We start from the raw sequence: 26,181 nt of genomic DNA, 5'->3' as shown, positions 1-26,181 counted from the left end.
GGAGAAAGAGCGTGGGTCTGACTCCCGCTGGTGTAAAAAGAAACAGTATTTACAGCCTAGAAAACAGAAGTGAGAGCAGCAGTGGGTGGGCAATAAATGAGGCAAGGCAGAGGGAAATGTGAGGGAGCTACTGCTGGGACTGCATGGGGTTAGGATTTTCTAAAGTGCTTTGGGAATTTAGGCACACCAGGCCCAGTGAAAGTAAATGGGACATGCTCCTTTCACCCCTTGTGTGCCTTTGAAAATTCCTGCCCTGGGGAACAGAGGGCTGTCAATAGGAATGCTGAAGGGAATGGTGCTACATTAGTATGGAGCTGTACTTCATCTAAATCAAGGTTTCCCAAATATACCACACCGGTGCCCCATTCTACATCAAGAAAAGCTTCCTGACCCCTCTCTCCAATACCTTGTGCAGCAGAAATGTTCTAAACTTAACCATGCTAGAAACAACTACTAATTACCTGAGCAAAACAAGGTCCCATTCAACTTGATGGCATTCCTCTGCTTCAAAAAAGTTTGTCTTGATGTAACACTATTTCCAAGATTTTTTGATAAATGTGGTGCACATACAGGACATTCATCTACCCACCATTGAGAGTTCAGCTGCTGATCACTCTAGAAATCCTCCACTTCCACTCTGAATTCAAGTTAGCATTTCATTTTGTAAGAGCTGCTTTGCTTCAGTATGAAAGAGGAGCTGCTGACAGGGCCGGATTAACCTTTTGTGGGCTTGGCCCCAAACCTATTTTTTTGTGGGCTCGGACCCATGGGACACTACAGCAGGAGTGCTGGAACCTCTCCTCCCACCCCACCCACCTCTTCCCCCTGAGGTCCTGCCCCCACCCCGACCCTGCCACTCCCTGCTCTCCCTCCTCCCCCTTCCTCATCACTTGATCCTTCCCATCTTCCTCCCCATTTTAGGGGTTTAAGCAAAGTGAATGAAGCTATTGTATGCTTTGCCTTTATATGTCCATATACTTCCCTTCTGACAAACAAGAAAACTTAATCACATGGACCAACTATCCACTTCCAAGAAAGGCAGGCATAAATATACATGAAACTTTTCCCCATATATGAGCCTAGTTTGGTCTTTCATAACCCCATACAATTTTTGACCACTCAGTGCATAGTACTTTCTAAAGCCAGACCTTAATTACATTTATTACTAAATAATGTCTTAATCTGATCAATAAGAGTAGTGTTTAATTTCTCTGGCATCCTAAAAAAAGAGTTCTGGACATGGTAACAAACTCTACATAATAGTAAAATTATAAAACAAAAGTATATATTGTGTGTATATATATATATATATATATATATATATATATATATATATATACTTTTGTTTTATAATTTTACTATTATATATATATATTATATATAATAATATATATATATTATATTATATATATATATTATATATATATATATACTATTATATATATATATATATATACCAGAGCAGGATTAGAGTTAAAAACCCTTGAGATTTCAATATCTGCACAGAGGATAAAATGCACAAATTCCAGTAACAACAGTAGAAAAGTCTGATGCTCTTCTCACTGCGCTGAAAAGGGTGGGTTGGGTTGGGGTTTTTTGCCTTCAACTATCACTATTCCTTAATTTTTTTTGGGTGGGGGGGTAGCCCAGGGCTGGGCTGTGGGTCAGGAGTGAGAGGCACCGGCAGAGCTGGGGTGGGGGATCCCAGGGCTGGGCTGGCAGAGGGCTGCCTGGCTCAATCCTGGGGGTGAGGAAGGGGCAAGGGACAAGCACAGTGGGGCAGGCGAGGGGGTGTCAGTGCCCTGCCAGAGCGAGGTAGGAGTCAGGGGCAAGTACTGCGGGGTGGTGGGGGACAGATAGGATCCCCCAGGGCAGCATGGAGCTGGTACCTACCTCTATCTGCCAGAGCAGGGTCCTTGGGAGTGAATTCTCTCTCTCTCCAACTGAGCTGCAGCTCCTCCAGGCAACAGCAGCTGCTCTTCCCGCCCTCCTGGTGGAGAGGCTGATTTCGGTTACTCCTGTAACCGGACTTTTGACTGGACTTTCCAGTAAAAAAACAGACACCTGGCATCAGAGGCACTGGAATGAGGTAGCCATGGGAGGGCACTTTTTTTCTGCCTTAAGGGTGAGCGACAGGGTTGGGAGGGGGTGGAGAGGAGCAGGGCTGGGGAGAGGCAGAGTGAGGGGGGTCCTCGGGAGAAGAGTTGGAGTGGGGGTAGGGCCACAGTCCAGGCACCTGTGTGGGCCCTTTCTGCAGTGACTGGCACCATTGTAAACCCAGTACTGGCTGCTGATGAAAGGTTCCTATGTTATTGTAAAGTGATACAAAAAGCAAAGAAGTATTGGCAGTCTTTAAGGCAGTTCTTTGAGTCTTAATTTCATAGTGTAGACATACCCTTGAAGGCAATTCAGTATTTTAACATCTTAAAGAAAGACATGGTGGAAGTTTTCAGGCTTTCCTTTGGCAGCAAGAGCTTGACAGTGCACGAAACAAACAATGAAGCTAACATGACGTATGATATATCTAAATGATTAAGGAGATCTTAGTATCAAAATCAAATATGGAGGCACTTTTGAGGTGTCATTTTTAAGAATACAAAATACTTTTACAGAATTATTTTTAATTGTGCACTATTGCTAGCTTCTGACTCAACCATGACATGAGCATATTCCTTCAGGTATGTCTATACTACCCGCCAGATCGTCAGGCAGCGATCAATCCAGCGGGAGTTGATTTATTGCGTCTACTCTAGACGCAATAAATTGACTCCCAAGAACTCTCCTGTCGACTCCTGTACTCCACCACCGCAAGAGGCGCAGGCAGAGTTGACGGGGGAGCGGCAGCAGTCGACTCACCACAGTGAGTAGGTCTACGTACGTCGACTTCAGCTACGTTATTCACATAGCTGATGTTGCGTAACTTCTATCGATCCCACCCCCCAACCCCCCAGTGTAGACCAGGCTTTAGAGTGGAAGAATTTTTTCCAGTGGCATAGGGTTCTAAATGAGTTTATAATGAACACTCGACTGGTGTCATCCATGTTTGCAGAACAACACCTTTTGACAGTGTCTGCAGTCATTTGATTTATCTGTTCACATCGGTTGCTCTCTGTTCACCATACTTGGCTAGACTGCTCCTTCCTGTTACACAAACAGCAAATTCTACTAAGTACAGCAATATGTCTTGTATAAATGTTTTGTAGTTGTTAATAAAAAAATGTTTTGACTTATTAAAAGAAAAAACAGGACATTGCAGGTGTCCCCCAAAAAACTTCCTGGGACATCATTTAGAAAAAACACATGGCTCTGCTGGTGAAATTAGGATGTATGGTCACTTTTGTCATGATAGTATAGATCAAAGGAGTCCACACTCTCAATGCATGACCAATTTCCATTAGTATTAATTATGATTAAAATATGATCATTAAAAGAATATGCCCTATACAAATTGGAGAACTTTTTCCGGCAGATTATAACTATATTAAGATAGGCTGAATTTGAACAACTTTTTAATGCTTAATGATTTCTTCATTCAACAATGATTCAATATGAAATCAGATTATAAACATTAAGAACTACAAATGAAAAAGTTACTATTTTTAATTGTTGTAAATTCTCTACAAAACAGTACAGATTTTCTTTTTCAAAGTTATAGGAATAGGACCTTTATATTTTCTGTAAAATATAATTCAATCAAGTGCTACTCTTAAATCCCCAAAATATATTACTTTATATTGTTTTACAGACTAGACTTTATATTTCTGTTAAACATATGTTTTCAGCCAGTTCATCATATCCTTTCTTGCTTCTTCAATGTAAGGTTTATCTCGAGGTTTCATATCTTCTGGCTTTAACTCTGCAAAGCCATGAACTTGTCCAGGATAAACTTTAATTCTATATTCAACTTGACAGTACTGTTTCAGTTTCTTCTCCAGTAAGATGATCTGCAACACAGAGCATCTTCCATTATTGTGTTGTTTTTAATTTTTGTTTAACTTGTCAACTCTCAGTTTGTCCATTGTTTGGCTTTCTGGAAGATGTGATTAGTATCTTCTTTACTTATCTAACACTCAGGCCAGATTTTTATTAACGAAGCTCTTTTTACAGGCTCTTAACTAATAAAGAAGAAAACTTATCTTTGAAATATGACTCTGTGAAAGATATGGTAATTTCCTCCCATATCCTTAAGAAACCTTAGTGAATTAAGTCTTAGTATCCTTGGGGTTCATTGTACCAAATACAAAGTTTATGTATTATTGTGGGCCAGGACTGTATGTAACTTCGGTAGGGGGAGATCCAATATAAGGCCTGAGTGATCAAAGGACTCTACTGAACAATGTGTCAGATAAGAATGAGCTTTTGGGACAATACGCGTGAAGTGGATTTCCTGGGAAATATCTCAGGTAAGGTGAATTCAAATTCTGCACCTCCGGTTTTGCAAAAATCCAGCCTTTGAAGTTACACCCTGAGGAGCAGGCCTTTGTCTGTGGATCACCTGTTACGTAAGGCCAGTATTAAAAGCCCAAGTTGTATAAAGGAAAGACTGAACTATTCATGGTTGTTCTGGCTCTGAATCTGAGACAGTTATGAACTTGTAACCATGGGGAAAACCCAGTTGAACAAGTGATACCTACCAGAGCCAGAGGCTGGAGTTGAGGTGATCTCTGGTAAGCTTTTTAGAAGTATGTAGATTCTTTTATTGTTTTTACTATGTTTGCTCTGTAATGCTTTCACCATAAGAATAAATGTGCTTGCTTAGAAAAAGATGTGGTAACTCATAATTGCTGGCAATTACATTGTTCTTAGCATTCAAAGAGAAAACAAAGTGCAGACTCCGTCCTGTTTAGGCAGTCTGGCTTGCTGGGAATATCACAGAGTAGACAGAAATGGTGCAGCTTGACAAACCCCAGTCAAAAGGGAGAAAGACACAGGTCTCTGTGGTGGGAGGGGCTAGCTGCCTTGAGTACAATCCTGTCTAAGACCCTGCTCCTGCTCACGCAATTACAGCTACATTCTATTTTTAGTGCACTAGCTCGATCAGAGCTAACGTGGGTATGTCTCCTCAAGCTTGAAGTGTGAATGTACCCTCAGTTGCACATGCATGGGCCAGATGTGGAGGGGAATTTCATTTTTAATGTGTAGACCTGTGCAGATGGCTGTGCAGTATTATCTGTGAAGGTGAGTATGTAAGCAGGTAGGACTGTAAAGGATTCCTGCTTCCTTCTGCACTATACCCAATCCTATGTTAAAAGAACATTAAGGTTGCAAAGCCAACCACTCAGAAATTAGAAAATTAAGCCCCGCTTTGCAATCTTAATTCAGCCTCTTTGTGCATATTCATTATGATACAGTCTCCAACTACATTATCACATACTATTTTTCCAACAGGACCCCTGCCTCATTCAATAAACAGAATGAACTGTGCTCTGGGGCTGAATCAAGGTTGGGTAGCGAAGGAGGCAGTTGTCTCATTTGTTGCAGAATTTGGAAGGTCTGTTAGTTGGAAGGAAGAGAAAGGAGGGTCTCAAAATTGTATGTGTTTGTGTAATTAAAGAATGTATCATAATTCCTGTGCCCAAAGGGTCTGAATTAAGGTTGCATGAGCAACTGTAAAATTTCTGTTACTTTGCAGTCAGAACATTCTTTTCATGTATTTTTTTCAGATGTAAATAGGGAAGTGTATGGAATGAAGCCTAGGTTTGGTACCTCACCGGAGCACATGCAGTGCAGGACAGAGAGTTCCACTGCTGTACAGCACATTACAGATGATGGAAGCTTTTAGGGCATTTTTTGTTTTTCTTTTTTTAAGAACCTAGGAATTTCCGTTTAAAAAAAAATACATTAAATAACCCTTGAAAAATAAAAGCACTTAGAAGAAAAATTAAAGGTAATGTGGCCTGTGCAATCTTAATTGTTCCCTCGTGTGTGTATGCATTACAATGCAGTCTTTATGTAATCACATACTATATTTTCCAAAGGGCCCAAGCCTTATTCAGTTTGCAGGGTGGGTGAAATAGCATTGTGTAGTGAATGAGGCTGGGGAAGAGTACTGAGTCCTTCACCTTGGAAATTGGACAGTATGTAGTGAATGAAGGTTTTGTTCAGTCAGTGCAGGGACAGCCATATCTGAGGCATGGATCCACACGTTTAAGTAATGCAAATAAAAATAAATATAGATCAGCTTCTTCCTTAACTGAGCACTATCCATACTACCCAGTGAATAAGGCAAGAGTTCTACTGAACAAAAATAATGTAAGGATCATGTAATTAAACACTGTGGGTGAAATCCTGGCCCCACTGAAGTCAATACCAACACTTGAATGGATTTCATCCTGTGTCCTAATGCATATGGATAAGGGCACAAAGTTGTTCATCCAACCTTAATATTGGCATTTCCTGTCATGTAAGTGTTTCATTTTACACCTCAAGATTCTCTTAATGCAGTTTTTGTATGGAATTTAGATTTTCCTGATGCATCTATTCCATGCTGTAGGCACATTACATGGATTAAAGAACATTCTTATGAAAAAATATCAAGTATATCTGAGAAGAATAGAAAAGGAGTACTTGTGGCACCTTAGAGACTAACAAATGTATTAGAGCATAAGCTTTTGTGAGCTACTGCTCACTTCATCTGTAGCTCACGAAAGCTTATGCTCTAATACATTTGTTAGTCTCTGTTAGTCTCTAAGGTGCCACAAGTACTCCTTTTCTTTTTACAGATACAAACTAACACGGCTGCTACTCTGAAACCTGTTAGTCCTCTCCCACTTATGGACTATTCCTACAGCATAAACTATGGTGTTGTGGTGATGTGCCATCACTGTCACTGCATAGGCAGGGAATTTATATGCAGACCAGGCTCTTGACTCCTATTTATGTACTTATGGGGCCCTTGTCATTTTAGTATTTTAGTGCCTACCAAGCATTAGTGAATTTACCCTCACAGCACCTTTGTTAGGCAGGGAGGTACTACCCTCATTTTACAGAGGGAACCAAGGCATGGTCACCCATGTCTACACTGGGAAAAAGCATTATATTAGGAAATGTACTAATTAGCCAGTGTGGCCTACTAGATAGAGTACTGGAGTGGGCCTTAGGAGAGCTGGGTTCTATTCCTAGCTCTGGCCTTGAGCAAGCCACTTCCTTCCCTGTACCTCAGTTTCCTCATCTGTGACATGGAGATAAGGATACTGACCTCCTTTGAGATCTACTAATGACAAGCCCTATATAAGAGCTAGGTATTTTAATTATAGCTAATCTTACATCATTCCTTTTTTTAAAAAAACACTATATTTCCTCATCTAGCCAGGGCATAAGGTTTACAGGTATTATAAGTAAAATATGTTCATTACCACTTTTCTAACCTAGTTCAGTTTCCCAGTATACCCAGACTGACTAGGTGACCTGCTCACAGTCACTCAGAGAGTTCTGGAGCAGGGCTGAGAACTGAACCTCTGTCTCCAGAGTCTAAATTCAGTGGCTTAACCCTGTGCCCTCTAAGAGGCAGCACAAATGTCGAAGTGGTTAAAGTGTATGGTTTGTACCCACTGGAGTCTCTTTGTACACATTCAGCCCTTGCTTGCTGTGATACAAAGAGGCTGACCGTTGGCCCCACCATGTTTCTGTTCAGTCCCCCCGAAAGAGAAGCTATACAGTGGCTTCTCTGTAATCTCAAGGAGAAGCTAAAATATAGCTACTGCTCTGCTCTCGTGTCTCCCCAAGGGTTTCCTAGCAGGCCTACACAGATATCCAGTAGCCAGAATTCTGCTTTATAAGATAAAAGCATGTCAGGAAAAGAGAAATCTGTTTTGAGACAAACACTTACTTGGTCATACGAAATGGTGTGATCTTTTTCCCCAAAAATAAAAAACGTCGGGTTCAGCAAATTATATCTGTCATCAGAGTCCCTGATTATTCCTATAACACATTTTGAGAGAGTATTTAAATCATGTGACATCTTTCAAGGTGAGCTGCAAATTTAAATACAAAACTTCTATTTACTTCAGCAATATTTATTTTTTATTATAAAAATGTTCTGTCACAAATGCTACGTGCACGCGTAAATCAGCTTTAAACTCACACAGCATAAAATATAGTGTAAAAAAACACTCAGAGAACCTCAAGAGGCTCAACTTTCCTCAAGCCAACCCAGCAAATGAAAGATAGTATATTCATGTACATGGGCCTTGCAAGATATCCTGAATGTCAACAAAGGTGGGTTATTGGGACCAGTGAGGGCAGCAAACTTTAGAGTCAACAGCCCCTTACTCATCCCAAAAATTGGGATGGAGCATAAGGAGAAAGATGATATGTAAGCTAGACAGGATCCAAGTTGGATAGGGATTTAAAAATCAGCAACTCTTGGCAATGGCTTCCAATTGGGGGTAGTTCAGTCTATGGAACGCCAAGATGTAAGAAGCATCACTAAGCAGATAAGAGAAGTTGCATTCTGCAGTCAATGAAAGTTGAGTGGTCCTCAAGACTGATGTTCAGCACATTACAGCAATCTAAACTGGAAGTGGCTGAAGGCATGGATAAGTGTGGCTAGGTCCATATCTGAAAGGAAACGCTGTACCTGCCTTGCCAAGCCAAGATGAAAGAAAGCAGTCTTGGTTGCTGCTGTACCAGGGAACCAACATGGCTCCCACATTGTGAAACTCCTTAACCATCGGCAGATGTGCTCCTCCCATCAGAATAGGCAGCAGAATCCTCTCTGCCATCGTCTGTGCCAAATGTCCAGTCTAACTTCCTGCAATGTTCCTACAAACTAGGCTCCGTTGGGCATTCAGCACATGAACAACAGACAACTTACCTTTTCTCCTGTCAGACCATTTATATCCCAAATTATTTGCTTGTGCTCTGGGATATCCCAGTATGCATTATGCCATGGCAATGCTGAGAGCAGAGAACCCTGCTGGAGCATAGAGCCAGTCAAGTGGAAATCAGGAAATACTTGATTCTTAGGGCTAGTCTTCACTACGAGCTTAATTGGCGCCACTGTGATTGATGCAGAGGTATTGATTTAGTGGGTCTGGTGAAGACGTGATAAGTTGGCGAGAGAGCACTCTGCCATCGACATAGCATAGTGTAGACACCATTTTCAATCAATGTAAGTTACATCAACTTATGTAATTTACATAACTTAATTAGTGTAATTTACATCAATTTACAGTGTTAGTGTAGACAAGGCATTCATATATTTCACAGATTAGCACATGTTTTATTCTGATGAAAAACAAAAGATTCTGGGGGAAAAGATCACAATTTTCCAAGCAGTTATAGCGCTGGTGAGGACATTCAGTGAAAAATGAAAAATTACATTTTCTGTTGTGTGAACATCTTAAATGCTGGCTTTCCCTTTAGTTAGTGGAAGCATATAGCACATATTGCTGAAATAAATAGTCATATTTAAATCTGCAGCTCACCTGTAAATTGAATACTTATAGAAATCTATATAAAGCAACATCTAAAATATATACTCTACATAATCAAGTGAGCCTGCTCAAGTTTACATGCAATCTTCACTACCATAGAGGGACACGCCAGTCATTAATTCAGGATTTTTCAGCATCAAGTGATGTACAGCCATTCCACCCCAAGAAAACCCAACGACACCGATCTTCTTTGCACTGCATTGCTCCTTTAGATACTTCAAGACAACATCAGCTTCCCTAAGACATACAAACAAAAGTGAACTAAGAAATCTATAGCAGATTTAATCTGAAAATCTAAAAAGAAAACCCAAAAGTACATAAAATTGTCCCCATCTACTCCTTCTGTCATTTAAAATTATTCCAGCCCCAGATTAGGTATTGCTATTCTTAAATATGGGTTAGGAACTATGGCCCTAATTCAGAAGAGTATCCCTATATTGGACAGCAATTAAGCATGTGCTTAAAGTTAAACATTTTCTTCAGTAGAACTTAAGTAGAGTAAATTAATCATGGGCTGAAGTAATTATCTGAATTGGGAGCTATCCTATCATTTCCAGGAGAACTGACTAAGAATTACTTCATCCAGAAGAGAACTAATAAGAACAAGACATGCAAGCAAGTGCAAATGTGCACAAACAGAATTTTACATGATGGATTGTGGGAGCAGAAGAGCTTAGCTTGATTCTGTAAAAATGAAATACTTATTTAGGTAAACAAATTACACGACTATATTATGACCCACCTCATACTTTGTGATGTAGCATAAAATAATTCCAGCCAACCAACCACTTGACAGAGTGTTAAAGAATTATCCAACTAAACATTTTTCCAAAATTAAACTGACAATAACTACTACACAAAAAGGCACATGGACTGTATATGAAGGGTAATGTAACAAATTTGGGAATATATAATATATACCATGGTCAATTCTTTTTTTTAATTTCAGAAGTCTCAACAAGTTTGAAAACATTTTCATTTTATTATTTTTCAGAGGTCTGATTTTTAGTTTTTTAAATTTTAAATGTAATTGCATATACTAAGCTAGATTTTCAAAACTTGGTGTCTAAGCTGATAGGTAAGTGCTTATATATCTGCACCTTGTTTTGGGAAAGAATTCTAAAAGGTAAATGTTCAGCAACTATCTGTTCTGAAAATTCAGTAATATTGTTATACACAGGGATTCTGGGATTTGCATAGTCGGAAGCTGGGCCGGCAGGAGTAGGGGATAGGCTGGGTACACTGAGCTACTCCTAAGAGGTTATGGAAGTGCTTAGTGGCCCATCAGTCAATGTCAGAGTAGATGGGTGTCACTCTGGCTTTATTGTCTGTTTCTTGAAGTTTCAGGCTCTCCTGATGGACACTGAAGAACTAACAGTGCCTCCCTGAATTCAGGAACCGGTTTGTTGCAAATGTCGGTATGGACTATAGATAACTGTACCTACATTTCATTTGCTGTTTAAAAGTGATAAATTTAATCAGAGGAACTTAGATGTCTTCCTCAAAGTATTTAGAGAAGAGCTGCAGAAAGGACCTGAAAGCTCCCCTCAGAAATCAAGAACTGGCATGCAATGACAAAATACTAATTCACTAGTGTATGTACACACTGTGTAAAGTGAATATATTGGACGATATGTCAAGGAAGCATCAGATACATGGGATGTATGTTAGACAGACCTCCCATTGACACACTGAATCAGCATTCAGCTGATCATTTCCTCTGCAGGCATCGATATTTCCCTCCCACAGGAAACATTCTCTTTAATATGTTCTAGGGTAATCCTGCACATTTTGCTTAGGAGCTGTGCAAGAGAATAAATCCTATTATCATCAACTGGAGAAGGAAAGTGTGATGTGAGATGGGCAGACAATGGCTGACAGAGAATGGGAGCATTCTACTTGAAAAACTGACTCATGGAAAACTTTGCCTCCTTTCCACATGGAGTTTGGAGAAAGATCAAAGCCAGTCTCAGTACCTACGGATACAGGTGATAGGCGGCGTGAAAGCTGTAGGACACCAGAGGAGTAGTCTGGAGGACATTGGGAAGTGGCTGGTACTCTGCAGAGAGTTAAGAAGACAGCAGCTGCGTGTGCCAAAGCCAAAGAAAAGAACTGTGGTTGGGGAGAAGGGGAGACAATGGTGCTACAATCCATCCAGCAGGTGGGGATTGCCCACCACCCACATGAAACAGCTGTCTCCAGGTGAGTATGTTGGGCAGGGTGTTGCACGTTTATATTGCTCACAAGACCACGTTCTCATGATCTTTTCCCACTGCTACTCCTGAGACTCACTGCAGCCAGGAGTGGGGCATTTATCAAAAATGCCCCTCACCAAGTGGCAAGATTTGCAGCTCCTTATGTGAAAGACAGAGCATTCCCAGCTGTGAATACAACAGTCCATCCCACGGTGAAGCACAAGCCACAGCCCTTACAAGGTTAACAGAGCACAGCAGGCACCTTGCCCTGCCAACAGTGTCATTCAAGCAAGTGGCTGAGGTCTGTATGTCTGTCAGTAATAAAGATGTGCCTCTCCCCACCATTTTCCTTGTGTAAAATACGTAGACCAGAGCAACCCTCCTACAAGAACCCCCTGCTGTGACCCGGGACCTCTCCAGAAGCAAACTCCAGCTACCCTTGAAGAGGACATGGCCATTGCAAAGGAAGAGACAGGAGTCAAGAGAGGGGTGACACCAAGCTGATAACCCTTTACTTCACTACTTACTATGGTGGATCTGAGCATGAGGAGGAAATTACTCCAGTGCACCACCAGGAAACTCCAACTCCAGCCCCACAGCATCCATCCAAACATAGAATTGTATCTCTCCATTTGGCCCAAACCCTGCGCACATAAACCGTCTGGAAGCACAGCCAGGCAAGGCTCAGCATCTCCTCCCCCTGAGACTTTGCCCACTACAGAACTGCAACCTTTCCCCCCATCCCACTATCCTGAATTTGATGAACTGGAAACTACCATTCCCATCAACTCCCCTCCCATGGCACAAGCTCTTCCCCAAGCCCAGCAGGAGGAAGGGGCAGAAATTGTATGGAAAGACCCTGACCCACGAAGAGACTTGGCACTTTTGAGAAGCAGTGGTGGCATGGCGCCAAGAGCAGCAGGGACTCTGGATGCAGGGGGCAAGCCCCAAGAACTGTGTGCAGAGCAGGCTGCAGCAAAAGCTGAGGCACAGGGTGTGACTGCCATACGTTGCCACTGGGAGCAGGTCTGTGCAAGACTTGTGGAGGAGCAGCAGAGACTGGGCAGGGAGCCAGCGGAGAGGGATCCCAGTGAGACACACCCCTACCAGATCCTGGCTTGGAAATCTGCAATCCCCTATTTGCTTTGAAGGAGACTGGACTGCAGAGGGCATCCCTGGCAATAGGCCTGAAGGCTGGACTGTCCCCAGAGGCCCAGACAGGAACTGCTTTTGTTTCACTTTCAGCTGTAACTGTTTAAGCCACTGTACCTAGGGCAGGGGTGGGCAAACTTTTTGGCCCAATGGCCACATCTGGGTATGGAAATTGTATGGTGGGCCATGAATGCTCATGAAATTGGGGGTTGGGGTATGGGAGGGGGTGAGGGCTCTGGCTAGGGGTGCAGGCTCTGGGGTGGGGCCAGAAATGAGGAGTTCAGGGTGCGGAAGGGGGGATCCGGGCTGGCGCAGGAGGTTGGAGTGCGGGGGTGGGCTCCAGCTGGGGGTACGGGCTCTGGGGTGAGGCTGGGGATGAGGGGTTGGGGGTGCAGGAGGGTGCTCCGGGCTGGGACCAAGGGGTTCGGAGGGTGGGAAGTGGATCAGGGCTGGGGCAGGGGATTAGGCTGCAGGAGAGGGTCAGAGGTGCAGGCTCCAGGTGACACTTACCTCAAGCAGCTCCCAGAAGCAGCAGCATGTCCCTCCTCCAGCTCCTACACAGACGTGCAGCCAGGTGGTTCGGCTAGCTGTCCTGTCCGCAGGCACCGCCCCTGCAGCTCCCATTGGCCATGGTTCCCAGCCAATGGGAGCTGCAGGAGCAGCAGTTGGGGCAGGGGCAGCATGTGGAGCCCACTGGCTGCCCCTATGTATAGGAGCCGGAGGAGGGATATGTCGCTGCTTCCGGGAGCAGCGCGGAGCCACAGCACGCGTGGAGTGGGGCAAGCTCCCAGCTGGAGCAACGGACCAGGGCAAACCCTGGACCCTGCTTCCCAGCGGGAGCTTGAGGGCCGGATTAAAATGTCTGAAGGGCCAGAGGCGGCCTCCAGGCCTTAGTTTGCCCACCCTGACCTAGAGTATCTGCAACCCTTCCCTTTCTTGCCAGCCCTAGTAAAATACCCCTTCACTTTAGCCAAACATCAGAGTGATTATTGGGACCCACCAGGTCTAACATCTACTGGGTCTAGCAGCTGAAGCCCCTTCAGTGTTTGCCTCAGTCACGGTACACCCGGCGTGCTACTAGTGCCAGAAGTTTGGTGTGCCCTTGTCCTAGGTGGCTGTAGTAATTATGCCACCATCTCCACAAAGTGGGAGAGCCCAGACTCATATCCTACTTTCAAGAGACACTCGCACACGTCTGGGTGCCCAGCCAGCAGCACACCACAAGGGCATTGGTCGGATAACTGGTAAATTAAAAAATAAGCTCCTTTCATGGCACTTTTAAATATAAACTGAAATCTATGCAATTCCTCTTACTCCTAGTTTTTCCTCCCTTTCTGTAACCCCTCCTCCACATCCTTACACTTTTGCAAAATAAAAAGCACTTTGTGATCCCACACTTTTGAAGTAACCCTCTTTCCCCCTCAGTAGGCATCTTTTGCAATTCCCCCCAGGCAGCCTTGAAGCACTGACCTGGCCCCAAGGAAGAACATGGTGCAGCAGCTCTCCTCTCTTAGTATGCCCAGGGATGGCCTAACTTTTCAACCTTTAACTCCTGTTATGCTCCCTCCCACACAGGCTTTGTCTACTCTGTAATCTGGAGGACTGATTGCAACACCTAGATAGGTAGATCAAAGCAAGCTTGAATAATAATAGCAGTGAAGCCAACATGGATGGAGGCTATTTGAATATGTACCCAGAATCCTGAGCAGGCAGGGCCAGCTGTTGCAGCCACCCGTGTTGCAGCAGCTTCACTGCTGTTATTACTCAAGCTAGCTTTGATCTAGCTACATCAGAGCTAGCCCATGCAGCTGCCTAAAGGCACATACATTCTCTTTAATTGCTACATTAAATCCATATCTTTATGTTCAGGTGCCCATGAAGCTTTGAAATTTCCAGCATAAATATACATCTTACCTGTCCACTTTTGTGGGATCTCGATCTTTCAACCAGTCACCAAACTCAGCCCAGTGATCAGCGGATGTCCAAGGTTTTTTCCCCAGAAAAAAGTCTGGGCAGATGGCTCTGTATGAAAAATAAAATTGACTCAACTTTTAGGTCCGGGCAAGAACAACAGGGAAAATCTATGCACACCAAAATATTCATTTGGCCCTTTTTTGCCCCATAATGGTCACCCACATGGTTAGTGTCAGTATCACCTTCTAATCATCATGCTATTCCAGTAGTCAGAAAATTACTTAGCAAGATGTAGTAAGACTGAGCACCTGTCCCAGACCTAAAGAAGAGCTGTAGAAGCTTGAAAGCTTGTCTCTTTCATCAACAGAAATTGGTCCAGTAACAAGTATTACCTCACCCACCTAGTCTCTCTAAAAAAAATTCAGTGTTTCTGTAGAAAAATAAACTGATACTATATCACCTTATCTTTAAAAATCAAATCCAAAGGCCAGTGCATTTAAAAGAAATCTTCATTGCTATGCACACTCGCTCTCTCTCACTCTCATGTTACATCTTTGCTAATGAAAGCTAAAAGAAATATTGTCATGTTGTCTAGTCTCAAAGAAGTTTTGTTTTAAAGAGAGGTTGCACAACTTACCATGAATATACATTTCTTGTTAGTATTTCTAATTAAATTTCAGTTTAAAACAGTTTCAGTTTTTTAAATCACCCACACTGCTGGGCACTCAAACACAGCAACCTTTTGTTGGTGCTTCTGTTAGTGCACTGCACCTTGACATTTCTCAGAACTCTGCTTGTGCCGCCATTATGTTCCGAGAATTGTTGCAGCCTGAACTGAGAAAATCTATTTTACACTGGGAACTGTCAGGAAGGTACCATTTTTTATGTGTCCTTTATTCTTAGATAAGTAATTCAGACTGAAATGACATGATTTCTCCTTGTATATGGAAAACACAATTTGGAAATTGGAATCTGGTGAACCTGAGTGCGTCTCTTTGGGAAGAAATCAGTAAAACAATAATGCTTACACGTATCCCTCAGCTGCCACTAGATCAGCTATGTATCTAATGTCTGGGAATTGCCATCCATATATGTCATGAATCACAATCACAGCTTTGTCCGTGACAGAAGATGGTTTGCAAACATATGCCTTGATGTGCTCCACTTGCTCTTCATGTCCAAAGCCCACATAATCAGTTCTTTTTCCAATATCATATAGGAAAGGTTGAGCATCTAAAGTCATTTGAAAAACTAAAGTAAAGTAGAAATGAAAAAAGATATTAAACTATTAGCATAAAACAAATTAAATACACATTGGATTTTCAGAAAATATTACATTGAGTGACATTATAACATTAATGAATAACTTTAATATGTCATGTCTCAAAGGGAAAATTAAAATTGAAGGGTAATGTTCCAAAGTGAGAAACTTTTCGAATAGGTCTCAACCAATCGTGTTAGTAAACTGAAAATAAAGAAAGGAAGATAAAAAAAGCAAAGTTAAGAATGACATACACAACTTAAACATTTGGGGCCTGTTTCTGATATCACACCTTTTTACCCTTATACAGTGCCATTAACCACAAAGCAGTTACTCCTGATTTCCTCTGGCATGAAAGGAGAAACAGACCTATTATAATACAATTTGATGGTGAACCAATAAGAACCTCACATGAAGAAAATGCTGGAAGTTGTCAGTAATGAGGCATGTGACTTTGGATTGGTTATCTTGCGGTATTCCTACACTGGGTCAAGTTCATGGATAGTAAACTGCAAATCAGGAAGTATATATCCGATAGTTAAGGATACGATTTAGTCATGAAGATCACGGATGCCGTGACTTTAATGAACCTCTGTGACTTCTTTGACTTCAGCCCCTGTGGCGGCAGCAGGGGCTGGAGCTGTCAGTCACCGTGGCAGTCAGCCCCCCTTCTCCCTCCCAGTTATTTTTAGTAATAGTCAGGGACAGGTCACGGGCTTCCATGAATTTCTGTTGGTTACCCGTGACCTGTCCATGACTTTTACTAAAGATAATCATGACAAAAGCTTAACCTTAATGATAGTCAGTATGGGTAGCAGCAAACATGAACCTCTGTAGTCTTATATCACAAACCCAAACAGTTTCTCTCTACTATGGAGATAAATTTGAGATCAACATCAGAGAAACGGTAATTCCAGAATAAAGACGTAGGTGACAATTTTACAGGTGGCACTGGTAGCACTGCCTACACTTAAGGTTGTTCCATTATCAGACCGTGATTTGAGGGTCTTGGCCAGACTTAAACCATCTGGGCTGAATTTTTCCATGCTAAATGTCTGCCTCAGGCCCAATATTGTTCTTGGAAAATTTCAACAAAAAGGGTCCAGCCATTTCTGAGAAACAGATTAGGGGGAAATATGTTTTTTTACCCATGTTAAAATACTTCTGACAACTATTTTACTCAGAAAGTTTAGCATCCTCATGGTTTGGAGCAGGGGTTTGAAATCTGGCAGGGGGTGGCCATTGTGTCACTGATGTGCTTTTTGCCATTCTCACAAAAAACAGCCCACATTTAGTGAGTATCTAAGCCTCAGAAAACTCTTAGTTCACATGTGCTCAGTAGACACTTGTCAGAGTTTGGCAGCTAAATTCTCTGAGGATTCCATCCGCAGGGACTGAGCAGGACTTTCACTGCAATTGCTTCTGGTGCTGGGGGCTACTATGGCTCTGGAACTGAGAGCAGGGAGTCTGTCTCTCCTGTGTTTTCAAGGCTACCCCTGCTGGTGCCCAGGCAGTGTGGAGAAGAAGGCTACCTGACTCATGCAGACAAAAAACAGACCGGTGCGGGGGGCGGGGGGAGAGGGACAAGCAGTGGCAGTGAGAGAGTAGATTGGGACAAGGAGTTGGGGGGAGAGGGGCCTGGAGACTGAACATGGGAGTTGTTGTGGGAGGGGAAACTGAGACAAGGATCCTTGGGGTGGGGGTAGAGAGTGAGAATGGTGGTAAGCAGGGGAGGAAAACTGAGGATCCAAAGAGGAGCCCAATGTGGGAGACTGGACCGGGCTGTGCAGGAGACTGGAAGGGGACCCCAATGAGTAGGGAAGACTGGGATTTGAATGGGAAACCCCAAATGGGAGGGTAGAACTGGCTGGGAAAGAAGACATTCTTTAGTTACATGATCACATCCCATTTTTAACACAGGACCCCTGCCTCATTCAGTGCACAGGAAGAATGCTGCTTCCTGAACAGCTATTCATTATTATGTTTGCTCTTCACTGTACAATGCATTACCCCAGAACTTATTTACTGCACATGATTCAAAACAAATCCTGCTCTGAATACAGAATTATTAATTTCCTCGTGGGCTTATTTGTGTTGCTTATCACTACAATAACTGAATGCTTCACAAACTTTTATTTTCTCAACACCTCTGTGAGGTAAGGTGGTATTATTAGCCCCAAGGACAAAAGATGCCCCCACCAGTTCTTCAGGGCAGCATTCAACTCAGGGGTGCCATTTAGGGGCGACAAGAGAGGGGGGCTCTGCTCTCCCCCCTCCCCCAAGGTTTCTTAACTGAAGAGCAGCCCTGAGCCCTGGTCTACACTGGGAGTTGAGGTCGAATTTAGCAGCGTTAAATCGATTTAACCCTGCACCCGTCCACACGACAAAGCCCTTTTTTTGACTTAAAGGGCTCTTAAAATCGATTTCTTTACTCCACCCCCAACAAGGGGATTAGCGCTGAAATCTGCCTTTCCGGGTCAAATTTGGAGTACTGTGGACGCAATTAGACGGTATTGGCCTCCGGGAGCTATCCCAGAGTGCTCCATTGTGACCACTCTGGATAGCACTCTCAACTCAGATGAACTGGCCAGGTAGACAGGAAAAGGCCCACGAACTTTTGAATCTCATTTCCTGTTTGGCCAGTGTGGCAAGCTGCAGGTGAGTGCAGAGCTCATCAGCAGAGGTGACCATGATGGAGTCCCAGAATCGCAAAAGAGCTCCAGCATGGACCAAACGGGAGGTACGGGACCTGATCGCTGTATCGGGAGAGGAATCCGTGCTATCAGAACTCCGTTCCAGTTTTCGAAATGCCAGAACATTTGTCAAAATCTCCCAGGGCATGAAGGACAGAGGCCATAACAGAGACCCGAAGCAATGCCACGTGAAACTTAAGGAGCTGAGGCAAGCCTACCAGAAAACCAGAGAGGTAAACGGCCGCTCCAGGTCAGAGCCCCAAACATGCTGCTTCTATGATGAGCTGCATGTCATTTTAGGGGGTTCAGCCACCACTACCCCAGCCGTGTTGTTTGACTCCTTCAATGGAGAGGGAGGCAACACAGAAGCAGGTTTGGGGAACGAGGAAGATGATGATGATGAAGTTGTAGGTAGCTCACAGCAAGCAAGCGGAGAAACTGGTTTTCCCGACAGCCAGGTACTGTTTCTCACCCTGGACCTGGAGCCAGTACCCCCCGAACACACCCAAGGCTGCCTCCCGGACCCGCCAGGTGGAGAAGGGACCTCTGGTGAGTGTTCCTTTTTAAACAGTATACATGGTTTAAAAGCAAGCACGTTTAATGATTAATTTGCCCTGGCATTCACGGCCATTACAGCTACTGGAAAAGTCTGTTAACGTGTCTGGGGATGGAGCGGAAATCCTCCAGGGACATCTCCATAAAGCTCTCCTGGATGTACTCCCAAAGCCTTTGCAAAAGGTTTCTGGGGAGGGCAGCCTTATTCCGTCCACCATGGTAGGACACTTTACCACGCCAGGCTAGTACCACATAGTTGTGAATCATTGCAGAACAAAGCATTGCAGCATATGTTTGCTGGCATTCACACAACATCCATTCTTTATCTCTCTGTGTTATCCTCAGGACAGTGATATCATTCATGGTCACCTGGTTGAAATAGGGTGCTTTTCTTAAGGGGACATTCAGAGGTGCCCGTTCCTGCTGGGCTGTTTGCCTGTGGCTGAACAGAAATGTTCCCTGCTCTTAGCCACGTGGTGGGGGGAGGAGAGCAGGGTTAGCCACGTGGTGGGGGGAGGCAAAATGCAACCTTGTAACGAAAGCACATGTGCTATATATGTAATGTTAACAGCAAGGTTTACCATGAAAGAGTGTACTCACTGTTCTATAAAACATGTCTTTTTAAATACCACTGTCCCTTTTTTTCCCTCCACCAGCTGCATGTGTTTCAAGGATCACAGGATCTTCTCCTTCCCAGAGGCTAGGGAAGATTAGAAGGCAAAAAAAACGTACTCACGATTAAATGTTCTCTGACCTCATGCTGTCCTCTCACACTGACAGAGTACAGACGAATGCATGGAGGCAGACAATGTCAGAGTGCAGGAAAGCACAAAATGACCGGGAGGAGAGGTGGCAGGCTGAAGAGAGGGCTGAAGCTGAAAGGTGGCGGCAGCGTGATGAGAGGAGGCAGGATTCAATGCTGAGGCTGCTGGAGGATCAAACCAATATGCTCCAGCGTATGGTTGAGCTGCAGGAAAGGCAGCTGGAGCCCAGACTGCCACTACAGCCCCTGTGTAACCAACCGCCCTCCTCCCCAAGTTCCATAGCCTCCTCACCCAGACGCCCAAGAACGCGGTGGGGGGGCCTCCGGCCACCCAGCCACTCCATCCCAGAGGATTGCCCAAGCAACAGAAGGCTGGCATTCAATAAGTTTTAAAGTTTTAAATTTTAAAGTGCTGTGTGGCCTTGTCCTTCCCTCCTCCACACTCTACCCAGTGCTTCCCTCCTCCAACACCCCTCCCGGGCTACCTTGGCAGTTATCCCCCTATTTGTATGATGAATGAATAAAGAATGCATGAATGTGAAGCAACAATGACTTTATTGCCTCTGCAAGTGGTGCTCAAAGGTGGGAGGGGAGAGTGGTTAGCTTACAGGGAAGTAGAGTGAACCAAGGAGTGGGGGGTTTCATCAAGGAGAAACAAACAGAACTTTCACACTGTAGCCTGGCCAGTCATGAAACTGGTTTTCAAAGCTTCTCTGATGCACACCGCGCCCTCCTGTGCTCTTCTAACCACCCTGGTATCTGGCTGCACGTAACCAGCAGCCAGGCAATTTGCCTTAACCTCCCACCCCACCATAAACATCTCCCCCTTACTCTCACAGATATTGTGGAGTACACAGCAAGCAATAATAACAATGGGAATATTGGTTTTGCTGAGGTCTAAGCAAGTCAGTAAACTTCGCCAGCGTGCTTTTAAACGTCCAAAGGCACATTCTACCACCATTCTGCACTTCCTCAGCCTGTAGTTGAACAGCTGCTCACTACTGTCCAGGCTGCCTGTGTATGGCTTCATGAGCCATGGCATTAAGGGGTAGGCTGGGTCCCCAAGGATAACTATAGGCATTTAAACATCCCCAACGGTTATTTTCTGGTCTGGGAAGAAAGTCCCTTCCTGCTGCTTTTGAAACAGACCAAAGTTCCTGAAGATGTGAGCGTCATGTACCTTTCCCGGCCATCCCACGCTGATGTTGGTGAAATGTCCCTTGTGATCCACCAGTGCTTGCAGCACTATTGAAAAGTACCCCTCGCGGTTTATGTACTCGCCAGCTTGGTGCTCCGGTGCCAAGATAGGGATATGGGTTCTGTCTATCGCGGCACCACAGGTAGGGAATCCCATTGCAGCAAAGCCATCCACTATGACCTGCACATTTCCCAGGATCACGACCCTTGATATCATATCAAATCTTTGATTGCGTTGCCTACTTGCATCACAGCAGCCCCCACAGTAGATTTACCCACTCCAAATTGATTCCCGATTGACCAGTAGCAGTCTGGCGTTGCAAGTTTCCACAGGGCTATTGCCACTCGCTTCTCAACTGTGAGGGCTGCTCGCATCTTGGTATTCTTGCACCTCAGGCAGGGGAAAGAAAGTCACAAAGTTCCATGAAAGTGCCCTTATGCATGTGAAAGTTTCGCAGCCACTGAGAATCATCCCAGACCTGCAACACTATGTGGTCCCACCAGTCTGTGCTTGTTTCTGGGCTCAGAATCGGCGTTCCACTGCATGAATCTGCCCCATTAGCACCATGATGCCCACATTGCCAGGGCCCATGCTTTGAGAGAAGTCTGTGTCCATGTCCTCATCACTCTCGTCACCGCACTGATGTCGCCTACTCACCTGGTTTCGCTTTGCCAGGTTCTGGTGCTGCCTATACTGCTGGATAATGCGTGTGGCATTTAATGTGCTCCTAATTGCCAAAGTGATCTGAGCAGCCTCTATGCTTGCCATGGTATGGCGTCTGCACAGAAAAAAGGTGCAGAATGATTGTCTGCCGTTGCTCTGACGGAGGGAGGGGTGACTGACGACATGGCTTACAGGGTTGGCTTACAGGGAATTAAAATCTACAAAGGAGGTGGCTTTACATCAAGGAGAAACAAAAACAACTGTCACACAGAATGGCCCCCTCAAGGATTGAACTCAAAACCCTGGGTTTAGCAGGTCAATGCACAACCCAATGCCCAACCCACTGAGCTATCTGTCCTCCTGGTATTTCAGGCAGGACTGAATCTTCATTAAACTTTTCAAGGTGCCCCTCACAGAGCTCACCGAAACGATTGTCAGCTGTTGATTTCACAGAGGGAGGGAGGAAGGGGGGAGCAAATGAATACAAAAAAAATCTGGTCTATTTCTTGTTTTGATTCTCTCTATCTATCTTTTACATCTTTGGCTGGCAGAAGAGAGTGCAATAGGACTGCTAGCCATCCTCATCTCCTGCCTGCTCGCCAGAAGACAGTGCAATAGGACTGCCGGCAGGACTAAAGAGAATGACCTGGTTGAGTCACTCCTATTTCAGTCCCTGCGCCCAGGAGCACCTCGGACATGATGATGATGGTTATCAGGCCTACTGCACCATCTGCTGCCACAAGGCAATGAGCTGCTGCTGTGTAGCAATGCAGTACCACGTCTGCCAGCACCCAGGAGATGTAGGGTGACAGTGAGCTGAGCGGGCTCCATGCTTGCCATGGTATGGCATCTGCACAGGTAACTCAGGAAAAAAGGCGCGAAACGATTGTCTGTCGTTGCTTTCACGGAGGGAGGGAGGGCCTGATGACATGTACCCAGAACTACCTGCGACAATGTTTTTGCCCCATTAGGCATTGGGATCTCAATCCAGAATTCCAATGGGTGGCGGAGACTGCGGGAACTGTGGGAGAGCTACCCACAGTGCAACGCTCCAGAAGTCGACGCTAGCCTCGGTACTGTGGAAGCACTCCGCCGAGTTAATGCACTTAATGAACTTAGATCATTTTGTGTGGGGACACACACAATCGACTATATAAAAATGATTTCTAAAAAACCAACTTCTATAAATTCGACCTAATTTCGTGGAGTAGACATACCCTGAGTGTGGAATATGAGGTCTGCAGAGGAGAGGTGCTGCTCCCAGCTTGTGCCCCTAGGGCAGGGGGTCAGTATTTTGTTTACAAAGAGAGGCAGCATGATTAAGATAAGACAGGGCTGGTAGTTAAATTAAGGATCTTATGAAATGAAAGTCCTTAGATGAACCTGTAAAACAGGAATTCCTCTGAGGGGCAGGTGTGCATGTGTTGAAAAGAGAATGCATGGGACTCAGGAGAAATACAGCCTGAGCCAAGGCCTCTGAACCAAGTGTACATGGGTATCATAGGCGTGCACATGGGGTGTGCCAGGTGTGCCCAGGCACACCCTAATGCAGGGCACAGCTCTGGGGGGGGGCTGCATGCTCCCATGGGGCAGCGTGTCTGGCTCTGCGCTGAGCCAAACGCTGCTAGGAGCCTCATGGGGTTGGATAAGGGGCGGGGGCAGTCAGGGGACAGGGAGCAGGGTGGGTTGGATACATAGGCGGCGAGATGGGCCGTGGTGCCCATGCTCCACTGTTTGGCAACGTGTGGGGTGTGCAGCGCTCTCACCTCAGGGGCGGCTTCCCCCTCCCCGGCGTCCCGGCGTCCCTGCGCACGCTGCCTCTCAGAGCTGCCTGACCACGCCTCCCCAGCAGGGAAGGGGAGGGAGCTGCATGCGGAGAGAGGAGCAGGAGTCTGTCACTGTCAGACACAGATGGGGGGGGCATTGTGGGGGCAGACAAACAGATGGAGCCGGGGGCAGGAGAAAGGAGCAGCGATGGGCACCCTGGGGCTGATATAAAATACACAGTACAGAGGGGGCTTCCTGGGGAGGTGGGGGGGTATAGCAACACTCCCTTCCCCCATAGACCAGACCCAGGCTGCAGCTGGCTCTGTCTATCGCTGCCCCCAACCCCACAGAGACCCACACAACCCTCTGCCCCCATGAAAGATCCCCACCAGCCCCGGTGCCCCCATCACCCCTCTCCAGAGAGCCCCCCACTTTGTGCCTCCAGAGACAGCTCCCCTCCCCCCTGCCTCCCCTGCTCCCAAGCTCCCTACCATCTCCCCCTTTGCCTTCCCCCTCCCGCCCCCAGCTCATTGGCCAGGAGGCTCCCAGACCGTTGGCCACCAAGGCCAATGGGAGCTGCACCTCAGGCAGGGGGCCTGCTTGCAGATGGAGACCTGCCCGGCTGTGCCTCTACAGCACAGGGAGGGGGAGCCTCAGGTGAGCAAACCCTGGTCATCCTCATCACAAACACAGCAATTCTCTGGGTATTTAGTTTCACTGAGGCAGGTAATTTAATCTACTCTTCCTTTCCAGACAGTGTGTGGCTTTTCCTGTAAGAAAACTTACAATTTCTTTGCAAAGAAGTCCAGTTACAGTTTTTCACTTGAGAAGTACATTTTCTGGTTGTTCATAAGCTCATTTATTTTGTTAACTCAGTTTCATAGGGAATTTTAAAAGTCACTTGAATTGTAACTGTTTGCATCCGATGAAGTGAGCTGTAGCTCATGAAAGCTTACGCTCAAATAAATTGGTTAGTCTCTAAGGTGCCACAAGTACTCCTTTTCTTTTTGCGAATACAGACTAACACGGTTGCTACTCTGAAACCTGTTTTTTTCCATTGGTCCAAAACCACATGGAAGATGTGCAGATTTTTATTTCTGTGGGCCAAACCTCCACCCTATGTAAAAATGTAAATGTCAGAGCTAGAAAAGCTCTGCAAGGTTATGGGTCCCTCAGGAAATTGTCCTCAAGTCATTCATTCTTCTGGGCATTCCATTCTATTGTTCCCTCTTACAGTGATAGAGATCAGTGTCTCCACCCACAGGGGAGATGCAGAAGACTGGGAAAACCCTGCAGCCACTCTGCCTCTACCCTTGTTCTCTGTCTGCTCCTTCTACCAGCCCCTTTGGTCTCCCTGTGATTCCCCCTACCCTTACTCCCTCTGGGTCTTCTTTCTCTGGAGCTTCTCACGAAGTAAAGTTGTTATTACAGATTCTTATCTCTGTAATGTATTTAATTTTGATGTATTTATTAAGTGTTAATTAATGCACTAAGGGAGTCCCCCTTCAGCCCTCTGTATAAATTGATCCTCTTCTTTCCATATGTTTTGCCTATAGGGTTTTCTGCAGCCCTAGGGCAGCCAGCAATAACACCTGAGCCTCTGCAATGCAGTGAAGGAAGGAGACCATGAGATCCCTATTTATGTGATTGGCAAGAAGTGTTATAATTACTCAGGGTACCAAATGTGTTTAAATGATATAAGTGCCTTGTAAAATCCCAAAGCAAGCTCATTTTCATTTCTCATATAATAATCTCATAGATAGTATACACACATTTTTCATTAATTCTATGAGTTGATTTTATTATTATTATTAATTATATTAACTAGGTTACTGTTTTTTTTCAGTGTGGAAAATTGTGTGCTAAATGTTCGCCTTTAAAAAAAAAAATTCCCTGGGTGCACACCCTAATGAAATGTGCTGCGCACGCCTATGATGGGTATGTCTACACTGCAAAGTTGTCGATAAACTTTTGTCTTTCATGGGTGCTTAAAAAAGCACTCCCCATGAAAGACAAAAGTTTTGCCTATGCAAGCAGCAGTGTGAATGCGGGAGCGCTCTCCTGCTGACAAAGCGAACGCGGCTGGAAGTGCCGGCAAAAGTGCTGACCAAATACTGACAGAGAGCATTTATACATGCTGACTTTTAGCGACAAGGCTGTGTCGCAGCCTTGTCACTAAAAGCTGCGTAGTGTAGACAAGCCCTCAGAAAAGAGGGAGATGTGAGGGGGATGGGTGAAAAGAAGGGGCCAAAACCCAAGGAAGGGCTAGCAGTGGCATAGAGAAGTTCCCACTCTGCCTGTGGTTCTTATGTGGCCCCATCCCCATAGTATCTGAGTGCCTCACAATGTCTAACCTATTTCTCCTCACAGCCCCTCAGTTATCCCCATTATACAGATGGGGCACTGAGGCACACACAGACTAAAGGTCAGATTTTCAAAGGTATTTAGTCACCTAGTGGGATTTTCAAAGCACCTAGAAGGTTAGGTTCTTTGTAAACCCCACTAGATGCCTAGCTGCATCTTTGGATGCCTAAAATACTTTGAAACTCTGTCCCTAAGGGACTGGCCTGAGGTCATACAGGA

At 44.9% G+C, this 26,181-nt stretch overlaps 1 protein-coding gene across 1 annotated transcript; it reads right to left on the bottom strand.

Annotated features, from left to right (window-relative positions):
* Positions 1 to 3,621: 3,621 nt before the first annotated feature.
* Positions 3,622 to 15,941, bottom strand: LOC125632003 (carboxymethylenebutenolidase homolog). The gene is made up of 5 exons (XM_048839581.1): positions 15,727 to 15,941; positions 14,699 to 14,806; positions 9,532 to 9,674; positions 7,829 to 7,920; positions 3,622 to 3,944 (listed from the first exon to the last, which is right to left on the bottom strand). Exons 1-5 carry the CDS (start codon positions 15,939 to 15,941, stop codon positions 3,765 to 3,767), a joined length of 738 nt encoding a protein of 245 aa, XP_048695538.1. The 3' UTR covers positions 3,622 to 3,764.
* Between the last annotated feature and the right edge of the window lie 10,240 nt (positions 15,942 to 26,181).

Source organism: Caretta caretta, chromosome 2 (assembly GCF_965140235.1).
Source record: "Caretta caretta isolate rCarCar2 chromosome 2, rCarCar1.hap1, whole genome shotgun sequence".
Lineage (NCBI taxonomy): Eukaryota > Metazoa > Chordata > Testudines > Cheloniidae > Caretta > Caretta caretta.
Note: the sequence above shows the minus strand (reverse complement) of the source record. Positions and strands in the feature narration are given on the sequence as shown.

Bases quoted from the DNA above. Each gene is read 5' to 3' on its own strand.
- LOC125632003 (XM_048839581.1), bottom strand. From the start codon at position 15,941: ATGACTTTAGATGCTCAACCTTTCCTATATGATATTGGAAAAAGAACT. The intron at 14,807-15,726 runs GTAAGCATTATT...TTTTTCATACAG, and splicing joins GTGGCAGCTGAGGGATACGT to AGCCATCTGCCCAGACTTTT. The intron at 9,675-14,698 runs GTAAGATGTATA...TGTATGTCTTAG, and splicing joins GATCCCACAAAAGTGGACAG to GGAAGCTGATGTTGTCTTGA.